This window comes from Cygnus olor, chromosome 3 (assembly GCF_009769625.2).
Source record: "Cygnus olor isolate bCygOlo1 chromosome 3, bCygOlo1.pri.v2, whole genome shotgun sequence".
Classification (NCBI taxonomy): domain Eukaryota; kingdom Metazoa; phylum Chordata; class Aves; order Anseriformes; family Anatidae; genus Cygnus; species Cygnus olor.
In genome coordinates, this window is record NC_049171.1 from 88,971,843 (window position 1) to 88,989,094 (window position 17,252).

General features: G+C 47.8%; 1 protein-coding gene across 5 annotated transcripts; it reads right to left on the bottom strand.

Annotated features, from left to right (window-relative positions):
* Window positions 1-432: 432 nt before the first annotated feature.
* CCDC167 (coiled-coil domain containing 167) lies at window positions 433-11,167 on the bottom strand. 5 transcript variants are annotated; one of them, XM_040554408.1, is made up of 5 exons: window positions 11,046-11,126; window positions 5,175-5,269; window positions 2,983-3,035; window positions 1,006-1,150; window positions 433-905 (listed from the first exon to the last, which is right to left on the bottom strand). In XM_040554408.1, exons 1-4 carry the CDS (start codon window positions 11,082-11,084, stop codon window positions 1,047-1,049), a joined length of 291 nt encoding a protein of 96 aa, XP_040410342.1. In that variant the 5' UTR covers window positions 11,085-11,126; the 3' UTR covers window positions 433-905; window positions 1,006-1,046. The 5 variants fall into 5 exon arrangements, with proteins under 5 accessions (XP_040410342.1, XP_040410339.1, XP_040410343.1 ...); XM_040554405.1 differs by lacking the exon at window positions 11,046-11,126 and adding an exon at window positions 10,715-10,879; XM_040554409.1 differs by having other exon boundaries at window positions 433-1,150; window positions 11,046-11,167.
* Window positions 11,168-17,252: the final 6,085 nt, after the last annotated feature.

Consider the following 17,252-nt stretch of genomic DNA (forward strand, 5'->3'; position numbering starts at 1 on the left):
GTTAGTGTGGAGACAGGAGTGCCTTGCACAGTTAAGACTTTGAAGGCAGTCCTGTTTTCCTAAAGGCCTTCCTGACAAGTGCTTCCTCAGGGCTTCTCCATGTCTCACTGGACCAGGATGAGAGGAGGGACTGCAGGGCCCCATCTCCAGCACTCCTTCCTTACTGGTGCGCTTGGCTGCTTTTCCCCTGAAAGGAAGCAAATGCTTGAAACCAAATACTCAGGCAGATTCCAGGCCACAGCAGTGCAGTAATCTACTGTTGAGACCTTGCCAACCAGCTATATCAAAGTGCCTAACCCCATCCAGCCTTACTGTGATGGAATGTGTGCCAGCAGTGAGATGGCAGACCGCAGGATCCTAACAGAGGTGTGGCCTGAGAGACCTGCTACAAAACTGGGGAAGGAAGGAAGGAAGGAAGGAAAAGCTGGGAGCTACACTGTTAACTTACTTTATTTAAAGCCCTCCACAGGCACTTCCATGCCTGGGAGTTGGTAGTAAAATCTCTTCTGCAGGTGTTGATTCTTAGAGGCACAAAACGGTTACCAAGCTCTGATGCACAGGAGAGGTATGTAGATCTTTTCAAAGCCCAAGCAGCAAGATCTCAAGTTGGCTGCTATGTGCTTGCAGAAGAGATACCTACTTCCCATCTGTTTTTATGGAGGTAGGGTTCTCCTGGTCCTGGAAATTAGTGTGGAAGAGGAAACATCTTTGTTTGGCTCAGTTCTGTCTGCAACCAGCAAGGTCCTCTTCAAAAAGAGCATACTGCCTTCCTGCATCAGGTCTTGACTGGATGTTGGGTAGGACAGCCCCACCTGGAGTTATGCTCGACCTGCTTTCCCAGCGTGAGTGTGCTGTGGTGTCTGCTTTGCCTGCTGGACCTCTCAGTTCTCAGAGAACAAGCTTCCCTACAATGAGGTTTGGAGAGGACAAATGAGAACAGCACCCTGAAATGCTGATCCTCGCCCTTGGGGAGGTGCAGCGGTGAGAGGAGGAAGAGTTCCTTACAGGAGAGCTGTCTGGTCAGCAGGGAGAATTCTCGAGTGCAATCACATAGTCCAGCAGGCATAGATGAGAGCGATCAGCAACGCCACGGCCACAGCAAGGGCAGCATTCTTGCGATTTTCCTTCCGAAGCACGCTCAGTTCCTTCTCTGTGAAACAAACAAAACCCTTGCCTGTGAACATTCTTGTGTTGTTACTATATTTCCTTTCAACATGGTCTTACAAGCACCATCTCACCATGGCCCAGGGGCAACTCTTGGGATCAGTCTCCAAAGCTGCTAGTTCTAAACTATGCTGGGCAGGAAGGAGCCTAGCAAGAGCCCTTCTCATTTGCTAGTGCTCATCCTGTTAATCTCAGGAACTGCTCTTAAGAATGCTTCAGTCCCAGTCCTGTTTGCAAATGACCTTGGTCTGGGACCATACTAAGGGCAGGCTGGTTCATTAGAACAACTGTTTATTCCTTAAGGCAATGAAGAAGAGGACGGCATGCAGAGAGCTATTTTTACTCTTTATTTTTTCCCAAGGCATAAGTTCAGGACTCTCAGCCCAGTATCTTTTCCCAGTCCTTAAGCTAACTCAAATACAATGAACTAGCACGGCTATCAGAAGAGGCTCTTAGCTCTTCTTTCTGCCCCCGCTCTTCGTGTGGTACAAGTATTCACAACCACGCAGCAACCTCCTTCAACGCACATGGCTGCAGAAGTGGTGGCAGGGGCAGGAGGTCACACAAACCCCAGCACAGCTCTGCCAGCTTCAACTGACGGAGCAAGGGCATTGTCATTCATGGCCTCAAGTGTGTCAACTGGAGTAAGTACAGATTTAATTTGAGGCCATAGTGATGATCTAAAAAGGCTGGGTGCAGATGCACTGTGTGTTCTGTTCCAGGAGGAGCAGCCCTCACCATTAGGGCAGCCTGTTGGATGATGGCTGACTGCTGGTAAACGGGTGGCAGCCACATCCTGACCCTTCTGCTGTCTCTGGTGGTAGGCCCTCAGGGAACAGGTTTGAAGCTCTTTAAAATAATTGCTAGTCTTCTGGAAAGAGTCCTTTAACATGAGTTAAAATTGTAAATTCACTGGCCAAGCCTTGGCTTTCAGTTCTCCAAGCCTAAAGAAACACTTTTGCTTCTCTCCCATGTGTGAGCTTTGGTGCTTGCGCTGCTGCAGAACAGCTCTGCTCAGTGAGCTGAGCCAGGAGGGAGGCTAATTTCACACATAACAAGGTGATTGAAGCATCAGGCTCCCCCTATCAAGACAGCAAAGCTTCACCCTCTGCTTTGGTTTCACTTCCAGTAGGACCGGGCTCAATATACAGTATAAAGGGGTCCCCATCCTGCTTACAGCCTAACTGCAGTAATTTAGAGGGAACAACAGCAGCCCTTCTCCCCTGCTCCACGCACACGATGATGTGCCTGTACTTGCTAGGCTCGGAATGCTCTCCAAGAGAGCAGACTGTCTTCAACGTACAAGACATACAGCAATGCACCAGCAGCTCATCAGGAAAAGATGTTCATAGAACCAGGGGAGAATGAGTCCCACAACTCAGTTCAGTGCTTCCACCATAGTCAAAACTGCTGCCTAGGCAGAGCCCAAACGTTCCAGCTCCTATCCGGTGAGCAAGGCAGCAGCCTCACCTTCCCTTAAACCTGCATAAAAAAAAAAAAAACACAACAAAGTGGAGAAGTTTTTAAGAGCCACTCTGTTGGCTAAGATTTTCTAAGGACATGTAGTTTGGGGTACCTGAAAAGCATGTTTTACCCCCCTTATCAGCTGATATACTATTTTTTTCCCCTAAGATAACATGTCTCAAGAGGGAGGATCTGGACTCCTAATACGCTGATCAGATTTCCCTCAGTTTTGCTCCGTTTGGATGAGCGTAAATTCAGAGACAGAAGTTAGTGTGGCAGGAACTTGAAGATGAAGCTAAGCTGCAGCACTGATGCCATCCAGCCCAGAGGGACCATTTTTAATGAAGCTCTTACCATAGTTGTCAGCTTTGGTCATTAGTAGGTTTCTCTCTCTCTCCAGTGACTTTCTGTAATGAGAAGAGGAGTTCATTACCTGCGAGGCACAACACAGCCTATTTTTTTGCTCATATGATGGAAGAGAAACTCTGGTCCAATAGCAGGAATATTTGCTCATAGAATGAGCCCCTCACCCTTCACTGTGGAGAGGTGACAGTTTAAAAACCCCCAGCTGAGCAAAAAGGATGCAGCAGTTTCAGATGGCTTTCTCCTCTCAAGCTGCTTTGTGTCTCTCCTTTGAGAAGCGTCAGAATAGCGCTCTGTCTGCTGGAGAGCCCCCTACCCAGTTCCCCAAGGTGGGGTAAGAAATTCTGCCATGGCTACAAGATGAGGCATGGTCCGTACAAGCTCTCTGCAGGATCCTGCTCCTCCGGCACATCTGGCTCAGTGCTGGTGTAGTAACTCTCCTCAGTGATTGAAGCCCGGATGCCTTCGCCGGGGTACCCAATTTACATACCCTGGTCAGCTTGGAAACAAGCTGAATCCAAACCCAGCAACAACCACCTAAACAACCTGTTGTTAGACTGAAGACTCAGGATAACAGCAGTAACAAGTAAACAGACCTACCCAGCCCTTGTCTGAAACTGCACAAGATAACTAATACACTGTTTAAAATATAAAAGCAAACCGAATTGCCTGAAAGCAGCTGCACTTCCCTTACAGCAACAGGGACATGGCCACTCCTTTCAGACTGTGTGCATACAAACAAAGCCGCACTAACAAATTATCTCATCACTGAGAGCAGAGAGAAGGCAGAAAGTGTAATAGTTTGTTGTTCCCCTTGGGGCAGAGCAAGAACCTGCAGTAAAAAGAGATTCCAAACCTGTGTACAGCTATTAAGTGCGGGATGGCAAGGAAACAAGCTGCATAAGCAGCAGGAGAGGCAAGAAGGGCTCTTAGAGGCAACTGGAAAAAGGAAACACACAGTGCAGCCAGGAGGATGTGAGAAGACATTTGCCAGCATGACTGAGGTGCTACTCAGAAATCTGCCTCGTGAAGGGAGTCAAGGAAGGTGCTTTGAGAATGAGACGGGAAGAAACTGATAACTGAACTTTGAAGCAGGAAAGCAGAACTCTCCTTTGTGAACTATGTTTATCGTGGTACCTTCTTCCATGGTTTTTGAGATCATCTGGATTAGGGGGAACAGAATTTCCATTTCCATCTCCACCCAAGTTGTAAAATTCAGAAAATGTCCCAGAAATCCCTAATCTTAATTCTTTGCTCTAGGCCCTATATTTCAGAGAGAAATCATACAGGTATATTCCCTCTTGTCAAGTTACTGCAACTGTAGGTTTGTTTGATGGCCACTTCAGCAGCAGATGAAGAATACAGATAGTAAACATAGGAAGAAAAATTTAGGTAACGGACTGGTGAAATGAAGAGCTAGAGATGAGGGATAAGGGAACACAGGACCCTGTCCAAATATGAATGGGGATATAAAACTCCAGTAAAGGAGGAGGAAAAAAGAGAGAGGGTGGCTCAAGAAATGGCAGGCAAAGCGAGATAACGGAATGGAAAGGAAGAAAAAAAGAACACAGGCTGAGGCTGGTAAATATCAGGGTGTGAAAAAGTCATCACTGCAAGGATGATTTGTAACTGGGTTCTGTAAGAAAGCAGACAACAGGAACTTTCTCTTCCTTGGCCTATAATTGAACTTCCCAGCCTTTTTGGTGGGAGCAGAGCAACAGGATGGGGGTGACTGGAAGAGTGTCTGCAGGCACACAGATTTGAGAATCAGCTGGGAGATGTAGGATCTCTTGCTTCGTGCTAGAGAAATACCAGGTTCTGCCTGTGTCTGCTGTAACAGCCATCTCAGAGGCCAGGTCAGTTCAGCTTTAAAAGCTTACAGCTAGCCTGTTTCCCAGCAGGCCAGGACCCAGCTCTGCTAACAAACAGCCAAGTTTTGGGCACTGCTTGGCTGGGTGCAGTACAGGTTTGAAAGGGAGGCTGTTCATTAGATAAATCTCTCTCTGTATATCACTGAACTCACATTGGCACGTTCCCCAAGTAAGCTCCAAGCTGGAAAAAGAGCCTTGTCGTGGGGAACCACACATTCCCATCCCTCCAAGAACCCTTGCTCAGTCCTGCAGCAGGATGACAGCTAGCTGAAGTGTGCAGCCGCAGCTGTGAAAGGAGGTGCTCATCCATACCTTCCTTCAGGGCTGAGCTTCTCCCTGCGCAGTTTGAGATCCACCTCCTCCATGCTCTGTCTGCAAAGCGCCAGCTTCTCCTCCAGTCCATCAATCTGAAAAACAACGCACCAGTCGCTGTCATTTCCTCTCCAAGTAACACGGATCCATCCCCACTGAAGGGTGGCAGTTCAGCCACTCCACCTCCTTCCTCCTCAAACCACCCGAGGAGCAGACCCAGCTCTGCGCAGAGATCACAGCGCAGAGCCCACCACCTCCTAGAGATCAGCCTGTGCTGTATCTCAGACAACTGTGATATTGCAATCCCAGACACAGCCAGGCCAGCTCTAACACTCCCAGCTGTGTGGCTGGCCAGCACCTTTTTTGAGATCCAATCCAGCTCCAGCTTGTTCTAGTTTCTTTGTATGTGGCCCCACAAGCAAAGACGTGACCCAGGATGTCTTTATGCAATTAAAGTGGTATACAACGCAAGGGACCGGCCTTGGGCAAAGCCTCAGGGATAAGGTCTTGATATAGTACTGCAAACAGAAGTAGACATTCGTGGGACAAGACTGCAAAGCACCATCGGCTCTGTGTGTGTGTAGGGGGTGGGAAGGGAAAAACGCTGATGCTTGTGGGCATATGGATTGCCCAGGCATTAGTCCTACCAAGGCCAACAGCTCTCCTGGGAATCATTCCTCTCTTCTGTCTGGCAACCAGAGCACAGACATCTTTAGGAAAACTGTCTTTCAGGCTTGCTTCCGGCAAGGAAACTGTGGAGTAGTCAGATCATACGAACACGACATCGTAGCCTGAAAGAAGATGGCCTTGCTGCCCTGAGGTGGCAGCGACCTCTCTTTTCAGCTACCTCACCCCACGCTCCTGCTGTGTCTGGTTCTCCAAACAAGACCAAAGCCAGCTACATCTCTGGCAGCGCAGCCTTTCTGCAGCAGCAGCCCTCACAAACCAGAAGGTAAGAGGCAGCAGGGTCCTGGGGAAAGTACCTAAGCAGTAAATCACACCAACTGCCTGGACACCAGAGAGAGAGCACAAACGGTCCCATGAACAGTGATATGGGAAAAATAAAAATAAAATCAAAGGTACTAATCCACAATTATTGCTGCTTCGGGGGATCAGCTCTGTCCTGAGCTCGTTAGCAATCTCATACCTTCTGTTCAGGAAAGGCAGGCAGGAGTTACAAACATGCAGGATGGGGCAGGAGGCTTGATGTAAAGGGGAGAACAACACAGACTGTAAAAAGGAGCTCGGCCAGTCAGCTGAATAGTCTCATGGCAAGGCACACAGCAGTGCTGGGGACAGGGGCATGGTTAGAAAGGCTCAAACCTTCGCATCTTACTATTTCCAAGTCCCCCAAGTTGGCTCTGATCACATTTATCAGCAAGTTCACTTAATGGCAGAGTGCAGGAGAGTGAAGGAGGGGTGCCCACCCGATCCATTCAGGGCACTGAGCTCTGAGAACGACCACCTCAATCACCCGTTCCCACCATCTGCAACTGATGGTGTCTCTGCTTCCTCCTGTGTTGGAAACCCTCACATACACCTTGCGAGAGGTACTTGAATGTGTGTCACCTGGCTCCTCCTCTGCCAGTAAACTTACTGCAGTGCCCCATGCCTTCTCTGGAACAGGGGCTTAAAAATCATGGTAAGTAATGCAATTTAATGAGAGTTTTGGTTAGTAAGCTGCCAGCCCACCACTACGTTAGCCACGCCATTGCACTCCCCATCCTCTCCACCAGAAGCATTCCTTCTGCTCACTTTGCAGCTGCTCTCACTGGTACGCTCTCTGCCCATGCTGTCATCTTTTCATGAGAAACAACACAAGGATATTCAGCCCAGCTCTGCCAATGCTCTTACTTTCTGCTGACTAAAAATCTCCAGATTCCACACAATACTTTAAAAGTTGCAGCTGTTTTTACTGCTCTTAAATCAAAACCAAAAGTTTGGCTCCCCTGCTGGAGAGCAATAATTTGCTAATAAACCACATGCCCTAGAACTGCACCATCAGTTTTGCTGAGCTGCGGGCACAAGGGACGCAAAATAATAATAATAAAAAAAAAAGGCAAAGAAGGAGGAACAGATTGCTGAATGAACGAATTATTTTTTTTCTCTCTGAAATCCTGCAATATCTTTTCTTCAGGCTGGTCTGGGGCATTAGAGGTTGTAAGGAAGGTTGAGAGTGAGGATTTTCAAATGTTATCTACTCACAGTGCCTCGGTTTCCTTACTTGTAAATTAAGACAAAAGTATCTGCCTCCTGAAGATGGCTCATGTACAGGAAGCTCAGGATGGCTCATGACCAGAACTATAGGCAGAGCACCATCTTGACACACCGCTGCCACTGCCTCACTTGGGATTTAGGGCCTGCTTCTGCGTGCTAGGAATCTCTTAGCAGCTAAGCCATCCAAGCAACTCTTCACTGCAGGGCAAAGGAGAGTGAGGAAGAGGAAAATAAGCATGGGGAGAAATTAGGAACACCTGGGAATTACTGATTACACTCAGGCTGCAGAGAAAATTCCCAGGGGAGCTATAAACTGTAAAGCTGTAGCAGGAGAACCTATAAAGTTTTGGCATAATTCCCAGCAGCAGCTCTCTGAGAGAGCAATCCTAGCAGCAGGTGCATACCTGAGCTCGTTGCGGATGACAAGCCTTCCCTCCGACTAACTGCTGCACAAGAAGGCCAGCTGGGGCACGTATCTAGGCCTATGGAAGGCCTGCGTGAAGACGAAGACCCAAGCTCGCTCGGCAGGATGCACTGCACCTCACCCTGGCTTATCTTTTTAGTGGCAATCTCACAACAGTTGTGGATAAGTTGCGAAGAAGAATCCTCGCTCCTCCCGGCTCTCCTGTCCACCAAGGCATTCTTCTGGGACAGAGCTGAAGTGCAGCACGTGGGAAGCTCACCTTACAATGCCTCAGGTTCACGTGCTCCACAGCAGGGATGCAGAACTTCACTCCCAGCAATGTCTTTAAGTAGTGCCAATTAGATGGTGCAAGTGAGACAGGTGCTTAACACAGTAGCTCGGGGTACACAGAGCTGCCCCCCTGTTCCCCATGAGCTGCTCTGGAAAGTGAAGTCCCAGCAGCTTCATCCCCCACAGCCTCCCTCACTCCAGAAAGCATGACAAGGTTTTGAGCCATTTCCTCTAAAATCTGGCAACACCTGCTCACAGTCCGGACACTTTTTTAAACCAGAGGGACCCAGAGCACATTTCAATCCAAACTGACTTACGCACTTATTACAAATCTTATTTGTCAGGACTACCTTGGGCAGGGAGCCCAAAATGGCTCACGTAAAAGGCAGACCAAGAAAAAAAAAAAGAGAGAAGGAAGCAGCTTTGCTTACAGAGTTGAGCTAGATTAGATCCCTTTTAATACATTCTGTAATGAATTAATAAAAGCTTTCTTTCCAGCAGAAAGGCTAAAAGCACTTTTCAAGAACTGGCACCCACCCTCTGCTTTTATGAATTCCCTAATTAAGATACTGGCAAAGAGCCACATCACATATACATTGACATCCAACAGCGTTGGGTAATGAGGATTTTGTCTTCTGACCCTCATAAAACAGATCAAAGCCAAATGAAGAGGTGGGGGCAAAGGAAAAAGCCTTCCCTAAGCAGTCTTCTGATGCCTTGTCACCTGCCAGCACACTTGAACAGTTCTTTTCACAGAAGAATTAGTGGTTCTTGCATCCACAAATCTGGCTGCCTTATTAAGAAAAATGGTCCAGCAGGGACCGATTTTTTGCAATGTTTAAATTTAAATGCTAACTTGTAGTTTGGGTATACACACTCATTTTTTACCACGCTCTCAGAATCATTCACTTCATGCCAAATCATTTTGCAAATGTACCCACAGCAGGCTAGGCAACATTTACCAGGCAGGTTACTACACAGAAGAGGATGATCCACCAGAGAAGTCCTGCAGATCAAACCTCTGTGGTGGTAAAGGAGAAAGGGCTGGATCCCACCTGCATCTCCTTCAGCCTTGAATCTATCCAGTTAGTTGGACCCCTGCCTCGATCCAGTGGCTCTGCAGGCCAGCACACAGATGTGACCACAGAGCATTCTGAAACATCCTCTAAAAACAACTTCAGTGAATAAGGACTACTACTTCCATCCTTTTCCCTATCCTTAATACTCTGCCATAGGCACTGATCAGTCTTTGTCAGAAGCAGGATTTGGGAACTATACATAACAATACTTTCTCCAAATACACAGTATTTTGGAGCTCAGGCACTCACTGAGCACCTGCTCTCTTTGCACTTACTAACCCTACCTGTCACCCCACCCCAGTTGGCTGAGCCACAAGGGTATTTTTAGGACCTACAATACCCCATGGCAAGGAGTTTCACAGCACATCCACAGGCTGGGAGAAGAACCAACCCCTCCCTGTTTGTTCGGTCCTTGTCATTTGCTAGCTTCACTTGAAGGCTCTTGTTTTTGTGCTGAAGAGAGAGTGAACATTCATTCTTTGTTTAAAAATTACAAATGGCATACAAAGAATATAGACCTATACTGGGTCCCCTTTCAGTCACGTTTTCAAGTTTAGAAGAGCCCATCTGCTTAATCGTTTCCTGCATAGAAAGTTTCCCCACCTTTGATCATCATTGCCACTCTCAAACTCATTCCACTTTCATTATATTGCTACAAAATCGACCAGAGCCTTCCCAGTTTCCTTTTCCTGATGGATCTCACGAAGACAGTTCTGTACAGCTCAGTGTTGTCAACGGGGCTGCCTGCTGAAGGACTACAAAGCTATAAGAAAGGAGAAGTGGTGTGAGTTTAAACCATCACAACATTATGGAGACATTTGTATCACTTTAAACCAGGTTACATCAATTGCACCTGCAATTTGTAAGTGCAAGTTAACCTGATAAGTGTCCATATAGAAAATTGCATTCATTTAGCATCATGACTCCAGTTAAACAAGCATGACTCTGCCTAGATTAGGCCTTTCAAAGACAGCCATGCATCATGTCATATTAAGACTCATTTGGAAAGTTTTATCAATCATAACAGCTCAGAAGGTAACAGTGAACTGAATGGAAGTTTAAATTATGAAATCATCATCTTGGTCGTCAAGCATTCGGACACCTCACACACAAACTTCGCTACCTCTGGCTTCAAAGGATTTTGTTTTCTTCCTAACTTTCAGTCAGCACCCCTCTCATCATTGCAAGAGGGAAGGACTTTATCTTTTAGTAGTATTTTTGCACATTTTCATTTACAACACCCCGAAAAAGAGCAGTTCTACAATCCTTTCAAAACTAGCTTGTTCTACCATGACAACACGCACACAGAAATCTAAAGATACCACAAATTCCAAATGCTTTGCCAAAATATTCTGTGGCAACCGAAACCGAACCCTTTTCATTCTGCGACCAGCGACCCTGATTGGGCTCACCCTTTTTAACACCTCCCCTTTTGCATGGCAAAACCTACCACCAGCTTGTCTGTCTCCTTGTCCGTCACATCTCAAAAAATCCATTTCAGCTCCCTTTGCTAGGCTGAGCGAAGATACTTGGGCAGACAACACAGTCCCCTCCGAACTCCCTTTAACTGTTATATTTGGGTTACAGAGCCCAGAAACGTCTGTTTCTCCAGCGTCGCCTCCCCACAATGACGAAGCCAGCACTAAGCGCAGGAGCAGACAGAAATCCCCTCGGAGCGCTGCGGGTCCCAGCGGTGCCATCGCACCACAAAATGGCGGCCGAGCCCAGTGCCCCGCGTACGCCCCAGCACCCACCAGGAGGGAGCAGCAGGCAGAGACTGACCACGCCGCCGCCCCTTATCTAGGCCCCTGAGGGTGCTCCGCCGCCTCATATCGCCTCATATCGCCCCATATCGCCCCTCGGCCACCGCCCGCCCCTCACCTCCCGGGCCACGCTCAGCCCCTCTCGCCTCCTGCCCATGGTCCCGAGCCCGCCCGGCGCCGCGCATGCGCAGAGCGCCCGCTCCCCGCTCGCCCGCCCGGGCTCGGCCACGTCGGCGCGGCCGGCGCCATCTTTGTGAGGCGCCGTGCCGGGTGGGGGGGCGCGCCATCTTTGTGAGGGCGGCTCTGGGGATGGCGTTTGAAAATAAAGGGAGGAAGGGGGCCGTGGTTTTGCTGAATATCCTGTCACCGAGAGCTTTAGGTTGTCCTTGGGGCTCCTTTCTCAAAGGTTTGTGTTAAAGCAGCTGCAGGAAAAGCCAGCTGCCTGAGCTACCTGGAGGTAGCATTTTGTGCACGCCAGCCAGTTCATTGCCAGATGCTAATCACGATGTTACATATGCATGGCAGCTTTTGTCCTGACCCTGGAAAGCTTTTTATGAACCGTTGCTATCTTGTGTTTAAAAAAATCATAAACAAGCAAGAAACACCACTGAAATGCATCTTTTTGCGGTAGGACATCACTGCTACATGACAGAGAACAGCAGAGCTATCTGCTGTCCAAAACCAGAAGGCTGGGCAGCAGCAGCGTTTATTAAAAAGACAGGCTGAATTTTCTTTTTCACTAAATACACTCTGCTGACTGAATTTCGGTAGGCTCTCAGGAATGTGTATTCCTGTCATAGAAGGAATGCTAATACTAATGCTTAATTTGTGTGTTTAACTTTTCTTTCAAAAAAATCCTCTGTATTCTCCTATGGGAGGTGCATGCGTCTGTGATAGCATCGGTCTGATTTTCTGCCTGGAGAAACTGAGGAGTAGGTGTACTTTTCTCAGCTTCCAACTTTGGTGCGTGGCTATGTTATGGGGTCTACACGGGTGAACTCAAAGGAGCCTGAACTCCTACCTCCCAGGTGAGACACAGATAACCCTTTTCCAAGCAGAAGGTCTGTCAGAAGGGCGTAAAGAAGCTGCGTTGGACCAAGCCAGCAGCCCTGGGAAAGCAAAGCACTGGGGGAGGGAGAAAATGAAGAAGCAGGAGACTGTAATTTTTTCCCTTCTTAGACAGAAGACTTGCTTAGTGAGTGTAAATACAACCTTAAAATGCATAGAGGCTTGAAGAAAACCCATCTGTTATGGTTTGCAATGGGATGAAATAGCCATCAGTGCAGCAGAAAGCATTTTCTCCTTTACAAAGGTGAGTATTGATTCAGGGGAGAACTGTCAATTCTCACATGCACGCTTCTTCACAGAGAGACGTACACACACCATTTTGCGGGCAGATGAGCATGACCTTTGTTGTCACATCTTTTGGGAAGACAAAAGGGGAACTGGTTCCTCCCTCACAAACAAGCCACTGCTGCTGCCATCGCAAGCAGCAGATTTTAATTCATGCGTTGTTCCTCCTGGCCCTTCTGAATCCATCAGGCTGATAACCTCATTATGCTGCTCTCCTGGTCTTGGGTCTCCTCGTTCTGCCCTGAGCTGGCACCCCCTCTTCAGCCTTTTTGCTGTGTTACATCTCCATTTCTTTTGTAATGTCATTCAGGTCATCTATGCACTGACACAAGAAAGAAAGAAACTTCCTTTTTCTCAGCAAACTTTTAATCTTTTCCTTCTTGAAACCCAAAGAACAGATCTGGAAGTTTTTCACATGCAATGACATAATCTTTTGTATTTTAAAATGTCTACAGACATGAGTATGAATTTGAACTACTCCATATCAAGTGGCTGCTGGCTGGTCACAAGCATATTTAAGCTGGAAATTAGAAGTTTCTAGCTGTGAGAGCAATCAGGTTACAGAACACGCTTACTGCAAGAGGGTTAAGAGGAAAAGACTGAAATAGGTTTTATTCATCTCTTGAATGGGATGGTTTAGCACAATGCCTGTTAGAGGAGAGCCCAGGATGTGACGGCGTATAGCTGAACACCAAATCGCATATCCAGTAATTAGACTGGATAAGGCTCTGGTGAGACCCTACTCAGGGCCTCTGATTAGGCTACAACCACTGAGCTGGAGGGGTCACATCGTTGCAGTCAAAGTGAGTGATGAAGTGATATTAGAAACTGTAAAGATTACCCATATGTCAGTCTGAAAGGAACATTCAGGGGACTTTCCATCTACGCACCCACAGTCAGGACTGGATATACCGATGGCACCCATGTGGATGTTTGCCTTCCCTGCACTTAACACACACCAGGGATCCTGCCACCTCCTTGATATCCATTCTACTGCTCATTGAGTGATAGCTGGGAAGGTTTCCTTCCTGTTTATAACCTAATCAATCTTGTTGCATCTTGATCTGTTCTCAGGAGACAGGGGGACCAGCATCTTCCTTCAGTGATATCCCCCACTCCTGGTTTCTCCCTGGTAGACTCAACCCTCTTCATTCAACCCTATGCATTTTGCATCGCCTGTACTGTTTGTTACCTTCTTCCAGTCCCAACATGAACTAAGCCTGTCTGAGAACTTGTGGGTATTGAGAAAGTGAAAAGGCACTCCCTTGTCTTATATGCAGTATGCCTCACTAATATAGCCAAGAATATTTGCCTTTTTGTGCAACACCTTCACAATGGTAATTCATACTTAGTTCCTGGTTTCTGTAACTCCTTGATCCATTTCCTCAGTGCTGTGGTCTATTCACTTCTTCCCCCTTTTTTTGCTGGTGCATTTAATTTTCATACATCTCAGTACAGTGTTTTGCACCAGCCTTATGGGATTTTAGCTGACTGATTGTGATATATTTCTTCAATTTGTCAAGGTCTTTTGATTTCCAATGCTGCCTACAGTCTTGCAAGTTCTTCCAGACGTGGGGCAAGCCATGTACTTTAAACGTACTTTATTTCATCATCTAAGTTATTGAAGAAGCTACTTGATAGAACAGGTGTGACATCTCTGGAACAGATCTCAGTAAGTCCTCCTGGTCTGACTGCAGACCACTGGTAACTGCTTTCAGAGTGCACACCCATAACAAATATCATACGGGATTGTTTCAAAAAGCCTTACTGCGCATCAAGGTAGCTTTCAGTGCTGCACCTGCTCTCTCCACTATTCCAGTTACTACAACAAAGAAAGAAAGTTAACCGGTTTGATATGATTTGTTCTTGGTTTTCTCTTGTCTGGCTTTTTCTTATCACCTGATTATTTAATAATTTGTTCCACAATCATTCAGAAGATGGAAAGGTAATGACCGAGGACCGAAGAAGCAATGTTTTCATGAAGGTATAGGGATACTTGCTGATTTTTATCAGGGCAGTGCTGACTTTGAGGGTAATTTAATAGAACAAGCATTAAGTCTTCAATGGTAATTAAGTCTTTACTAGTAAATTAAACAATGTCAAGAAATGATCCCAGAATACAAACTCAATCATCTATGTGAAGTGTCAGCACATCCCCAGTATGGTTTGGCTTGGTCCCACTAGGACTGTCCCAAACAATGTCCGGGCATGATTTAGGAGTTTTGACAGGCAAAGGACCTTTCCCAATAGGCTTTTGCACGAGGTCACTGTTTCAGAGGCGAAGAGAGTTTAATAATATGGATGTAAGCCATTCAGTGCTAGTTTGCAGGATGTGTCTAGGAGAATGTTCCTGTGCACTCCTGATTTACTGCCTTCCTACCTCTTTTTGCCTTCTCCATCTGCAAGATTCACTGTGCATTGTAAGCACAAATGAATCAGTCCTCTGACAAGCCTGAGAGGAAGCTGAGGCCAGACACCTCACTTTATAGACGTGAAGAGTGAGATAATATCTGGCCCTGTCTCCACAGCAAGTAAGTAGCTGAGTTAGCGCTGAGTCCAGGGGCCTGATCCCTTATCCTTGACTAGGTCATGGGGAGCAATTCTCCATTCCCCAGGCATCTCCTTCCCCATCTGGTCACGAGGCAGTGTCTCAAGAGGACGGGACGTCCCAGGGACCTCCTGAGCACAGGTTCCCCAACACAGCAGGTGGCCAGCTCTAGCCCAGTGCCACCACTCCTCTCCCACCCCAGCCCTGCTGTACAAAATACAGCTGGTCTCTGGGACAGAAGGACACCCAGCACAAAGGAATCAGCAGAACATGTCACGGGGGCTGGGGCAGGGGTTGTGTGTTGACCACCTGGAGGAAGGAAGGGCTGAGTGAGCAGGAGGGGGAAAGCGAACAGAGGTGCTGTGAAATGGATGTGAGCTATAGGGACTGGAAAGGTGAAGAGCTCAGGAACAGCTGACGAATGGCTGCTAAGGCATGCTGAACTGAAATTGGGCAAATAACCTGCCCTTAGAGCTGCCTGCGGCAACAAGGGCTTTGCTTTTCCCCCATATGCTTTCCATAGGAGCAACATATAAATTCCCTCCTTTCTCCCCAAACCCTATAAGCAGGGATGAAACTGTGATTTTGAAACAATGACCAGGGGACACAGATTGCGGTGCAGATATACCTGCCCCTAGCGGGGACACTGCAGAATTAAACGCCACCAGGGAACAGAAGAGTGACAGAAAATGCTGTCAGGCTTCCACAGGCTGCAAGATGCTCCTTCCTGTAGCGTGGGGTGGTTTTTTTCCTCTTGGAAGATATATATAGAGAACCCAATGGGCTGCATCTTCAGTTTTGCATTCTCTGCTCCCACCTTGACGGGCTCCACACACATTCTGGGAACAGCTTGAGACTGTGGAATTAATTAAATGAAATTAATCAAAACAACTTACCCGGAGACAAAACTGGCATTGGTGAAATGCAGAGCTGGGCCAAGAAGGGATTCTGTAGCCAGGGATGATGCCTGCCCTCATCAGTAGGTTCTGTTTGGGTGAAATCGCATGTCCTACATGCCTTGGTCAAACGTGAGGGGCTCTGCAGAGTTGTACACTTCATGCAAGACCACACAGTGCAGTAATTGGAGCGGGAACAGATGGAGTCCTGTTTTTCGCAGAGCCAGACTCTGCGTGTAATCATAGATCTCACTTTGATGCTGAATGAAGCTGAACTCCAAAGCATGCTGTCTTAGTCTGGAGGATGTGGGAGAACTGGAGCAATGGCCTTTAAAGATGTGATCCTAGAGGGATTCGTAGGGTCCAGTTGGTGGGTCCCATTCCGCAAAGCCGGGAGCTGGGGTACCGATTTGCCCAAATGCATTACTGAAAATTGGAGATGCCCCCTTGCTTTAGTCGCTGCCCGTTCCCCCAGGATGCGTCAGCCCTACTTTTCTTATGCCAGGTTACCAGTTAGGAGGCATTTTTCTGGGCCTGCCTCAGCCATTTGTGTTATTTGTTCTACAAAAGCATTGCTGTCCTGCTATGAGCATGCAGCATCACATTGAGGGTCTAAAAAGTTGCGTGGGCATAGTTCCTATCTATCGAGCAAGGAGAAGAGCACAGTTACAGGAAGAAATACATGGCAGAGTGTGAAACGCTCAGATACATCGTGGGGATGGGTCCCTTATAAATATCTGAGAACAGAGAGAGAAACCTAAGCAGCTTTATGAAGTGTTGTGTTATTGGGGCCGCAGCCCTGTGACCGAGTTTATCCTGCAGGCAGCAGAGGCGCATCCATCACAGAGACGGGTGCTGCGGTGCAGAGACGGCACAGGGCCCCGCTGATTGCCCGGCAAGTCATGGGGAGCTGCGTGTTTCTGAATCAGGGCATGGCTGAGTGGAACAGCACGCCCTGCTTTTAACATTTGGCAAGCATAAGCATCACGTGAGGAAAAACGTGGCCATCACAGTTCCCCAGGGCAAACGTGCTTCTGACCTGTTGGGGGGAGCTTGGCAGGTGCCCCCTTGGCATCCATGGCAGTTCAAAATCGGGTGGCTGGCTTTATAGCCGTGTTTTTTACTGGGGATCCTGAACAACAGCCTAAGCTCTTTCTTGGCGATTTATCCCCTTGAATGGGCTCCAGGGAACCAGAAAGTGCTTACGAGGCAAATGGGCTGCAGTGTTTTAGGGAGCTGAAGTTGGCCTGGTGAGGTGGAGCTCGTGCACACATCTGTCTTGGCTTCAGAGGCAGTGATCATTTCTGGTCCTGCACTGGGCAACTGGCAGTGATCTGGCACCCACAGCCTCCATTCATGGCTGCTGTCACCCCATTTCCACCTGCTCTACCTCCGGTCCCGGTTGGTGATGCTGTGAAAGGCACGAGGAAGCTGAACCACATCATCTGTTCGTCATCAGCAGCACATTCTCTTTGGGTCCGCTGGGGGGTTTGTCCTACAAGATTCCAGGTCCTGCTGGGGTACCAAA